The sequence below is a fragment of the Ostrinia nubilalis genome, chromosome 13 (assembly GCF_963855985.1).
Source record: "Ostrinia nubilalis chromosome 13, ilOstNubi1.1, whole genome shotgun sequence".
NCBI lineage: Eukaryota > Metazoa > Arthropoda > Insecta > Lepidoptera > Crambidae > Ostrinia > Ostrinia nubilalis.
In genome coordinates, this window is record NC_087100.1 from 7450094 (window position 1) to 7461335 (window position 11242).

Below are 11242 nucleotides of genomic sequence, written 5' to 3' on the forward strand. Positions count from 1 at the left end.
AGAGGATACTAAAAATAATAAAATACACAAAAAAATGGCAACAGGCAATAAAAAATTGAATTTTATTTCGTGTTTGTTTGGTTTTTAACGGGACTATTCTCACCTCTCGTTCCCACCACTGCAACTCCTGTGTAGCCAGGATCTACAGCTTGAACGCCACAAAAACCTAACCAATGTTAAAAAAATAAACGTCGGCCGTTGGTGTAGTGGTTCAGAACGGACTACTATGCCGAGAGGTCCCGGGTTCGATTCCCGGCCGGGCAGAAATTGAAATGATGAATTTTAATTTCTGTGACGGGTCTGGGTGTAAATATGTATAATATGTATGTATTTAATAATAAAAAAAATAAAAAAAAAGTATATAAGTAGTATATCCGTTAAGCTAGCACCCATAACACAAGCATTGAGTTGCTTACTTTGGGGCTAGCTGGCGCTGTGTGTAATTGTCCAAAGATTTATTATTATTTCTTAGGCTTTTTTTTTTTACTCGAAGTCCATAAGTTCTTCGGTATAACGTTAACTCACGGGCTCATGCCAAGTGAGTTACGTGTTCAGAGTTGATTGCGGAGTTGGAGTCGTCCTGCAAGAACTTTCTGACGATACGACAGGTGTTGAGAATTGCTGCCTTTTGCATAGTCATATAGATATTATTATTATTATTATTATTCTTACGTTTTCTTTATTTTTACTCGAAGTCCCTATGGTTATTATTATTATATGTAAATATATTTTATCTCAGCATTAATGCCGGTAAGAGTTAGACCAGATACGGGCCAAGCCAAGTATCTGATCCATAGATTTATGAAATACCACCTGTTACATTAATAGTTGGTTCATCCTGTAGGAACCGCCTCACTATACGGCAGGTGTTCAGTATTGCCGCTTTCTGCATCGTGATATAACAATTTTCATGGAGATCTATAACTTTAAGGCTATTTAGCAGATGATTAGGTATGACTATTATTATTATTATAATGAAGGTCAAGTTTGTCCCGGGGTAAAGATAAACTGTCATTGGACCCGCAACGAAATTAATCAGAAGAACATAGGGTAAACCACCCAATTATTGGCAATTATGCGCCTGTTCTATATTCCTTACTGCGCACATGATTATTGTGGTGGACTGCAGTGGACTGTATGCGTTTGTGTGTGTTCGAGAGCGCTGACCGGACGATGATGACTGCCGTTGAGAGCTTGCCCTTACTATGTCAGGCGTAGTAGGTGCTACTTGCAGGAATAAAACCACTATTTCACTTGCTGAGACTTCTCGCGTTTATTATTCGCTTCCTTTTCTCAGTTCTTGCTTCTTCAGATCACTTGTTGCTTGGAGCACTTGTTCTCTGAACTGAACAAAACATCAACTTTAAATAAACTTGTCTCCCGGAGCGCCTCGCTCCGTATTTATAGGGCCCCGGGCTATATCTATCCCTTTCTCTCCCGATATTCCTGTCTCTGTCTCTCATGTTCTGGAACCATAGTTCTGGAATGTTCGAAGCGAGAGGTCCGATGTTGCCGTCCCGTTTCTTTTTCTCTCGAATATTCCAGAAGTGTGTGGAAGAGTATTTGATGTGCAAGCGAGATGAGAGATAATGTGAGAAAGAGATGGAATGTTATTTATACCTAATCGACTCTAATTAATTATTTTACAACATTTTCTGTCTGTTAACATTGCTAATCAATTCTAATGAATAAATTAGCGTATTTTCTCGGTTGACGTCGCTAACAATCTCCCCCGCAGTGCGAAGCACTCCCTCTTCTGGATGCGACGTCTTAGTAGGAACCAGGACTACCACTCGTCGCGTTGGTCGCCGTAGCACTCCTCCGGGTGTTCGCACTCGTACTATTCCGTCCGGACCGGGGTATATCCGCTGTGCTTCCCCTCGTGGCCAAGTGTTCCTTGGAAGCGATACGTCGACTATAAAAACGACGTCGCTGACTCGAGGGTCTTCTGTTTCCCGTCCGGCTGTCTTCCTTGGCATCAAAGTTGGCAGGTGCTCTTTTAGCCATCTTCGCCAGAAGTGGTCCGTCAAGCGCTGCGCTGTCTTCCATTTCGCCTTCCCGATGAAGTCGCGGTCCTTGAACACGCCCGGCGCCATCGCTACGCAGGATCTTCCGATGAGGAAGTGGTTCGGCGTGAGTCTTTCTTCGTCGCTGGGATCCGCACTTCACAGTGGCAACAACTTGGGAATTCTTCTTTTCTCCGATGTATTCTTCCCCCGTCTCGAAACGATCTTTCTTCCATGTTGTCTTCAACACTGAATCCTTTTCCTTCTTTTTGACGGGACGCTGGTGCGCCTGATGCCCTCTATTGGTCTTCTTCAGGACACTGCGAGCCCGTTTGTCGGCGTCGTTGCATGGCCGACGTGGTTCCACTCCGATGTCCTCTTTCTCGAAGTGTCGGTGAACCAAGGCTTCCGTTCCATCTTCTACGAGTCTGCTGTGGTGCACTAACTTCACTGGATCACTTCCTCCAGTGTTGCATCCATGCAGGACCCATCCAAGGCTGGTCAAAGAGGCGACTGGTTCGGAGGCCTTCCCTCTGCGTAGTCTCCGTGTGACTATCAACCCCCAATTGTCTTGCCCAATCAGAAGTCTAGGTACTTCTTTGTCATAGACCAGCTTCTTCTTAATTTTCTTCAGGTGTTTCCAGTTCTGAAGCATTCCTTCTTCGACAACTTGCTTCGTCAGCTTCAAGTTGTCGATAGTTCTCGCTTCTATGTTGAGTTTATTTCTGCAATGGACCCCCTTGATCTTTATGTTGATCTTTTGGGAGTTGCTCTTCACCATTCCGTTCCCCCCGACCATCTCGATGGTGATGGCTTCCGGCTTCCCTTGCGCCCCAATCTTCTTCGCCACTGATGAGTCCAGCAGCGTGACGGTGGACCCTTCGTCCAGGAGCGCGAGCACTCTTGCTGTCCCCTTGGGCCCGTAAAGGTTTACCGGCGTCATCTTCAAGTAGGCCCTTCCGCAGCTCGTGGTGTGCACTGACGACACAACTCCTTTGGCGGGCTTCTCTTGAGTCTTTGTTGCTGCGGACTTCTCCAAGTGAAGACTGGTGTGATGCCACCTCGTGCACTTCTTGCACGGCTGTGCCCGGCATGTGTTCCTAGCGTGCTTGAAGCGCAGGCATTTGAAACACATTCTTGCCTTCTTTGCCATTTCCCATTTTCCGTCTACACTGGATTCCCTGTACCTCTTGCACTCGTACAGCCAGTGATCTTCTCGGCATTCTGGGCACTTCTTCTCGTCGGTCTGAAAATGTGGTGATCCGGCTCGAAGGACCAGGAAAATGTGGTGGACTGCAGTGGACTGTATGCGTTTGTGTGTGTTCGAGAGCGCTGACCGGACGATGATGACTGCCGTTGAGAGCTTGCCCTTACTATGTCAGGCGTAGTAGGTGCTACTTGCAGGAATAAAACCACTATTTCACTTGCTGAGACTTCTCGCGTTTATTATTCGCTTCCTTTTCTCAGTTCTTGCTTCTTCAGATCACTTGTTGCTTGGAGCACTTGTTCTCTGAACTGAACAAAACATCAACTTTAAATAAACTTGTCTCCCGGAGCGCCTCGCTCCGTATTTATAGGGCCCCGGGCTATATCTATCCCTTTCTCTCCCGATATTCCTGTCTCTGTCTCTCATGTTCTGGAACCATAGTTCTGGAATGTTCGAAGCGAGAGGTCCGATGTTGCCGTCCCGTTTCTTTTTCTCTCGAATATTCCAGAAGTGTGTGGAAGAGTATTTGATGTGCAAGCGAGATGAGAGATAATGTGAGAAAGAGATGGAATGTTATTTATACCTAATCGACTCTAATTAATTATTTTACAACATTTTCTGTCTGTTAACATTGCTAATCAATTCTAATGAATAAATTAGCGTATTTTCTCGGTTGACGTCGCTAACAATTATAGCATAGGTTTCAGTTTGAAACACTGTTGCAAACCTCCCTAAGCTTTCACTGTGCTCAGATTGTTTGGAGTAGACGCCCGCTCCTGTTCCTGAGTTCATCTTGGAGTGAATAAAAAGTTCACTAATCCCCGGGATTAGTGGAATAAGCCTTTGAAAGTGGTACCACGGTCTACTATACAATTCAGATTGAAACATCCTGATCATCGCTTTAAGCCCCGGTCCGTTCACAATTTTAACTGACGAGGAAGAACAGCTTTTTGTTAACTGGATAAAATAAAAATCAGTAGCAAAAAAGTATTTCCGAAGAGAAAAGAAGATTTTATAAAAGTGTTTATGGAAAGTTTAAAACCATATTTAAATATAAGCGTTTGAACTGATATGGTATGTTCCTATAGAAATAAATGTTACTTTTCTTATAACAAAGGATTTTATTTTGTTTATTTCTATCATGAATCTCTTTAAAACCTCTACATAAGACCTAGCAGCTATTTTTCAGTCTTGCGAGAACAGTGCCAATAAAAGGTAATTAAAATTATCACTGCCAATAAAAGGTTTGGCTATGCCAGGAACTGGTATTTTGAGGTATTTTTTTAAAAGGTACACTATATTGAATAAATGATTTAATTTATTAATGATAAGTACTTTATAATATTCTGCAAAAATTAAAAGACCAATATAATGTTTTTTTTCTTTGATAAAACATATTTAATTTTTTACATGCAAATTTTACCGGTTATGTGAAGTAGCTGCTTAAAGTGCCAATAATTGGGTGGTTTAACCCTATGTTCTTCTGATTAATTTCGTTGCGGGTCCAATGACAGTTTAACTTTACCCCGGGACAAACTTGACCTTCATTGGTTAGGTTTTTGTGGCATTCAAGCTGTAGATCCTGGCTACACAGGAGTTGCAGTGGTGGGAACGAGAGGTGAAAATAGTCCCGTTAAAAACCAAACAAACACGAAATAAAATTCAATTTTTTATTGCCTGTTGCCATTTTTTGTGTATTTTATGTATTTTTAGTATCCTCTGCTATTTGGCTTTATCACTGTTTTTATTTTATCAAGATATACCTCTTAGTTTAAAAGTTATTACGTTTTCTTTAAGTAATTGAAAGAAAAAAATTCTATAAAAAAAAAAAAATCTGATATATTTTTAGCTCTAGTTTCACCTTTTTTCATAATATGTGCACTTTATCAAGAAGCACTGTATTTTGTGTGTAAAATGTAAGTTTCTTAGTAAGTGAATTATTATAATATAAAAAATAGTGTCTTTAATAATTTCAATAATTCAATAATTTGTATAATCTTCAATTGTTTTTAATTCAGTCTTTCTCGAATACGTAATTATAAATGTAAAAGAAAACAAACTTCAATTTTTATTTTTTTATTTTTGTTGAATCGTTCAAATAATGGAACGGTAAAATAAACCGAATGACAGGAATGAATGAAATTATGTCAGAAAATGTCTTTTAATTTTGTAACGTGTAGCCACCCTATAGAGTTTCATACAAACATTAATTAATGCATATCTTTTAAACTAAATAAAAACATCAAAAGGTTTAATAACAAACATTTAGTGAAAGGGTTTACTTCAATTGTAAAATGTTCACTTTTACCCTCGTGTTTATCAAACTAAAGATTTTTGTCTTTTCAAAAACGTATGGATTGAGTGAGCACTTTTATCAGAATATTTCTCAAGAACGCACAGTAATAGTGGTTAGTTTTATATGATAAACAATGCTGTTTAAGGTTTACTTCGACAAGACATGTGCTGGAATGCGGTTTTATAGTTGGTTCGTCAGAATATCGGGCCTTATAAAAAGCGTATGGATTGAGTGAGCACAAAGAATCATGTATAACTTTTTAATTACGGCCCTCACACATCTAAAATTAAAGACACTAACTTTGCAGAGTTTTTACAATATAACGAGCATTAATGATATTTATAAACTTATTATAATACGGAGATCCGGCTGATCCTCTGTATGGACTGAGTGAGCCGACTTTTATCTATTTATCTTTGGTTTAATCTTTTTACAAATGGAAAGATTGTTTTTACAATACGTTTTAGGCCTTTTACAACTAGAAAAGTAGAAATTTAATGCTTTCCAGGGGGTGCTCACTCAATCCATACGCACACAAAAAATCTCGCTCCTACCAGCTCCTACCCAATCCTTTTCGTCCACTAGGAATAGGTACTAGGATCAGCCCAAACTCGGCTTATTCCACTATCCCCGTTGACGGTGATTGTCGACGGAAGTTCACTAATCCCCGTTAACGCCAATTGGAGCTTTTAATCCCGATTACGTTTCGATCCCCCAGGGGATCCCCGCGAACTCATGTTTATCAAGAATCCAAAAAGCAAAAGCTGGAGAAGTTTATACATGATGGACGTTACATAATGTTTTTTTAATTTCAATTATTTATGTAGGTACTTTCATTTAAAGGGGATTATCATGAACAGACGAGTTCACGGGATCCCCTGGGGGATCCTAGTGGACGAAAGGGAAAACCCAAAAAAAATAGGCGGGTTTATAAAGGCATCCACTATTCCCCGTTGACAATCCCCGTTAACGGGGATTGTCAATGGGGAATAGTGGAAGCCTTTATAAAATCCAACTGTGACTATGGGTAAAGTAGGATCGATCTTAGGATTTAAAATAGGTAAATGAAAAAAGCGAAGTTTCATTAAAGTAATTTTTATTAGAGAAGATCTTATAGAGAACAGTGGAATGACGGTAATAAACAATAGAAATAATTTGAACGGACAATGCTACACAAACTGAAAAATCTACTAAGATAAAACACCCCTTTTTGTCAAGAGTGTGTAAAGATTAATGAAAGTATGCTATCCACATACACGGACATTTACATTTGTTATGATATTTAGCTAATCCTCACTAGAAACACAGCTTAACAAATTATCACAGTGCAATAAAAAAATACTTAAATAAATATCTTGTATTGGATAAGGCGCAAGAAACCTTCAAATAAATTAACTAACGACAAATCAATACATCCATACAATCAGAAACTACACTTTCACACAAAACAGTACTCCTATGAGGATTCGCTTCTAAATTAATTTAAACCTAGTTATCTGCTAAAATAATTTAATATTCATTGAACCGTTTATGACCGCCGCCACCACCGCCTCCTTGAGGCTTTCCCCTTCCGAAATTGCTTCCGCGCTTAAAGGTGCCGCCACCCCCGCGGCCGCCTCCGAAGCGGCTTCGGTTCCATCCGCCACCGCCGCCGCCGCAACGATCGGCCATTGTTTGCAGTTGAGGGCTCACCACCTTTGAAAAGAAAATAATATTGTAATATTTGGAAAAACGGTAAAAGAAATTAAGACAACAAATTGAACTCTTTAAAACACTGTCACAACATCTGAGGATGGGATCCAGACAAAAGAGTGTGGACACCGAAGGCATGTAGCTGTCATTAATGTACCTCATACTTGCATTCATGTCACGCTATGGAAAAACGTACCCATGCCAAAGGTATGAGGAAAATAAAAATATAAACTATAAAAAAACCAACCTGATTGGCCTCCACGAGTACTGATACGAGATCTTTGGCTTGGCGAGAGTTTGAGGGCGTGAAAAAGGCATAAGATGTTCCTTTCGTTTTTGAGCGCCCAGTTCTGCCAATACGGTGAATGTAATCCTCGGATGAGTTGGGATAGTCAAAATTGATAACGTATTTGATACCATCCACATCTGTAAGAAACATGTTATTGTAATTCAAATCTACAAGTAAAGTGGAAACAGATTCAAAGCTTAGAACAGATTAAGATGAATAGGAAATCATACTTCGGATCTATTAGTAAAATCTGTTACAAACTTGGAAAATGTAGAAAGCATGATTATCTGAAACCTTAGAACCAATAGATACTTTATGCTGTAACTCATAGCCGTATTACTTACATGAATGAGTTACACAGAGATATCAAACAAATGTCAATATTTGCCTCTCACTCTCACGAACCCTGGAGTCTCATTACGGGCAGGGATAAAATTCTATATTACAATCTTTGCTTTTTCTCATTGCCCATTTGAAAACTCCATTATGGCCGAAACAGAAAACCCTTGACCTCTTGCCAAACATCAAACCATGGTCAAGTTTTTCAACGATGCACTCCAGGACGATTTCTTATGATTATTTGATTGAATACAAAATTCAGTGCATCACCAGGTTTTCAACTTTCAAGTGTATCCGCGCTATCACGGACATACCATCAAGCTTCCGGCCTCGGGTCCAGTCCAGTGAAAGGCACATTTGAGGCACCGTAAAATGACGAGTTATTGCATTCTCAGTTAAAATACCACTGCATCAGACTAGTGTCTTTTTTATCTACAAATCCAGTGCAGTAATCCAATTAACTTGTCCGTCAATTTAGGACAGTAATCCCATAGAACACAATAACTTTCCGCCAGTGCCTCTGAAAGTATAAACAATTGCATAATAAGTATCACAAATAAAAAATAACTGAAGTTCATAAACACAGATCATAAGTTCTTTACAAACAGAAAAATGTTTTTTTATTAGCCAAGACTCACCAAGTCCTCTGGCTGCAACATCAGTTGCTACAAGAATGCTAGCTCTGCCTTGTTTGAACTGGTACAATGTTTCATCCCTCTCTTGCTGTGTTTTGTCTCCATGCATGCACACTGCAGGCCATCCATACCGTCTGATATTTCTGGTAATATTTTCTACTTTCCTCTTGGTCTCAACAAATATGATAGTTTTGGCACCTGGTTCTTGACTCTGGCCAATTTCTTGAAGCAAAACATTTAACCTGAAAATTGCAATGTGTTAGTAATATAAATTAAGTAATATCAATTTCAAATAAAAAGATACTGTTCAGATCTTCTTAGAGGATAATTATTATTGGTATAATCAAAAATTACTTCATACTAAAAAATAAATCATCATTGTCTATTCTATAATTATTCTTAAATCTATAAAGTAAAAAAGAGATACATACTTGTTTTCCTTCTCATGTTCCTGGCAAATATCTACAATCTGTAGAATATTGTGGTTAGCAGATAATTGAAGTGATCCAATGTTGATCTGAACATAATCTCCTAGGTAATCTTCAGCTAGTTTTCTCACTTCTTTGGGCCAGGTGGCAGACCACATGAGAGTTTGCCTGTCTGGGCGAATTTGGTCTATGATCTTTCTAATTTGAGGTTCGAAACCCATGTCCAACATGCGGTCAGCTTCGTCAAGAACTAAGTATGTGCAACGCTGGAGGTTGGTGGTTCCCTTTTCCAAGAAATCAATTAGTCTTCCAGGTGTTGCAATGACGATTTCTACACCTCTTTCTAAGTCACGCGCCTGCTCCCTCTTCGGTGCCCCACCAAATACGCAAGTATTGCGTACATATGATGCATTACCAAAATCGGTACACACTTGCTGTATTTGTTGCGCCAATTCTCTGGTTGGTGCAAGAACCAGCACAATAGGCCCATCTCCGCGCCGGATTGGTTGCTGGTTGTTGATGTGAACAATGGCAGGTAGAATGTAAGCCAAAGTCTTACCAGAACCAGTCTGGGCGATTCCGACTAAGTTCTTCCCTGACATGGCAATAGGCCAGCCTTGTGCCTGAATAGGAGTGGGTTCTTTATAACCCATGCTTTTGATGCCATTCATGACGTAATCAGGGAAATTGCCTTCTTCAAATTGCTGAATAGGATTAGGGACTTCTACACCACTAACGGTGATTTCATGTTGATTTCTGTACCCTTCCACATCATAGGGTGATCTGTTAAGTACTGAAGGATGTGGATTATAAAAATTCTTGTTGAATGGTTGTAAGGTGAGGTCTTCCCAGTTGGGGCGGCGCATGTTCTGGCCTCCGGTGAACTCCTTCCTGCCCCCGCCGCCGTATCCGCCGCCACCGCCGCCGAAGCGGCCACCACCACCGCCGCCGCCGCCCCCAAACTTCGAGCCTCCATTGCTAAATCTCGAAGAGCCATTACTGCTCCCGAATTTACTACCACCGCCAAACTTGGAACCGCCGCTACCACGGCTATTATTCCAACTTCCAGACCTATGAACAAAAATTTTGAGATCAAGTAAAATTCTAGAAACCTAAATCATCTATTACTTTCATGTTAATTTAAAATTAAATATTTTTATCATAAATTCATCAATCTAATAAAGGTCATTCACAATCAATAACACGTGAGCGCGCGTTAACTCGCGGCATGGCAGCCGACAAGTTATTATTAAATACATTGATAAGTAGGTAGGTATTTGTGAGCACGTGTACAACTGTAAATCAGACATGATACAAAACCGGCAAACGTAGACGACAGCTGCTAACGATTATATTGATGATTACAGCAAATACCCTTGACATTGAACAAAGAAAGTAATCTAATGTAACCTACACAGAAAAGCCCTAAATGGACACGTGCAAATCGGACAACACATCACCTGCAAACGTAGGCGACCGACTAAAGCGAAAAAAATCTTTCAAAAACTGTAGAAGTTGGTACCAAGGTAGTAGTTTCTTGTGCTATGTTGTTTGATGACCTAATTATTTGAGATCGCCTTTGTAGGCATAAAATAAGCTTCCCCTTTCTACCTACTGGCAGTTATTGGAATAGGTATAGGTACCTTGGGAAATGTTATAATAACGTTTGCCGTAGTCGGGTAAAAATGCCACGGAGTTACGGCAGGCTAAGCAGACATTGACAACGCTAACTGCTCGACCTATAATTAACTACAGTTTGACGCCATTGCGCATGACTAAGTTGGTACGGTTAAAATCAATAACTACACTGCCCCACCTACTCTGATCATGAAGAAATTGATTTTCTTGACATATTAAAATCGCAGATGAATAAATCTTCAAGATATGTAGTTGTTGAACATATTGGAAAATGAAATGGCTAGTTTTCCGACCTTTTCGACACGTAGGAAATTACCATGAATCACAATTTTACAACACAAGTACTAAAATGCAGACTAAAAATACAGATAGGAATGCAACTAATAAATATTATAGTGTTTACTTACATAATTTTAGATGTAATTTAACTGGTCCAGGATAAGATGTAACAGGATTTTTATTTTTTAAGCAGGGCCGATCTGAAAGCAAAATGGACGTCACTATGTTTCCTCCCAACACTTTCTATTACACGGATAATACATTTGTGGAGAATTTTAACTAAAACATTGCACACTATAGCGAAATGTATATTACACTTACAGGAAGTTTAAAATTTAACAAATATTACAAAAAATATAAATTTTAACCAAATAATTTTATGAGCACACGTCTCACCTTGACCACTGCTTGTGACAGAAAGAATGAGTTGAAC

The 11242-nt window shown here is 39.6% G+C and overlaps 1 protein-coding gene and 1 non-coding gene across 3 annotated transcripts; both read right to left on the bottom strand.

Moving 5' to 3' along the window:
* Window positions 1-6588: 6588 nt before the first annotated feature.
* LOC135077473 (ATP-dependent RNA helicase p62) lies at window positions 6589-11242 on the bottom strand. 2 transcript variants are annotated; one of them, XM_063972021.1, is made up of 6 exons: window positions 11206-11241; window positions 10938-11009; window positions 8896-9963; window positions 8468-8706; window positions 7449-7627; window positions 6589-7204 (listed from the first exon to the last, which is right to left on the bottom strand). In XM_063972021.1, coding segments are annotated over exons 2-6 (1674 nt in total). In that variant the 5' UTR covers window positions 10940-11009; window positions 11206-11241; the 3' UTR covers window positions 6589-7018. The 2 variants fall into 2 exon arrangements, 1 of the variants encoding a protein (XP_063828091.1); XR_010258467.1 differs by lacking the exon at window positions 6589-7204 and adding an exon at window positions 7835-8349 and having other exon boundaries at window positions 7537-7627; window positions 11206-11242.
* On the bottom strand, window positions 7282-7416 carry LOC135077765 (small nucleolar RNA SNORA57). The gene has a single exon (XR_010258501.1). It is a non-coding gene; the product is annotated as a small nucleolar RNA SNORA57 (small nucleolar RNA).

What these genes read in the sequence shown, in the direction of transcription:
- LOC135077473 (XM_063972021.1), bottom strand. An exon ending in TGTTGCAGCCAGAGGACTTG is followed by an intron (nt 7,628 to 8,467) that starts GTGAGTCTTGGC and finishes TGTTTCTTACAG; the next exon opens with ATGTGGATGGTATCAAATAC. An exon ending in TACTCGTGGAGGCCAATCAG is followed by an intron (nt 7,205 to 7,448) that starts GTTGGTTTTTTT and finishes TTCTTTTCAAAG; the next exon opens with GTGGTGAGCCCTCAACTGCA.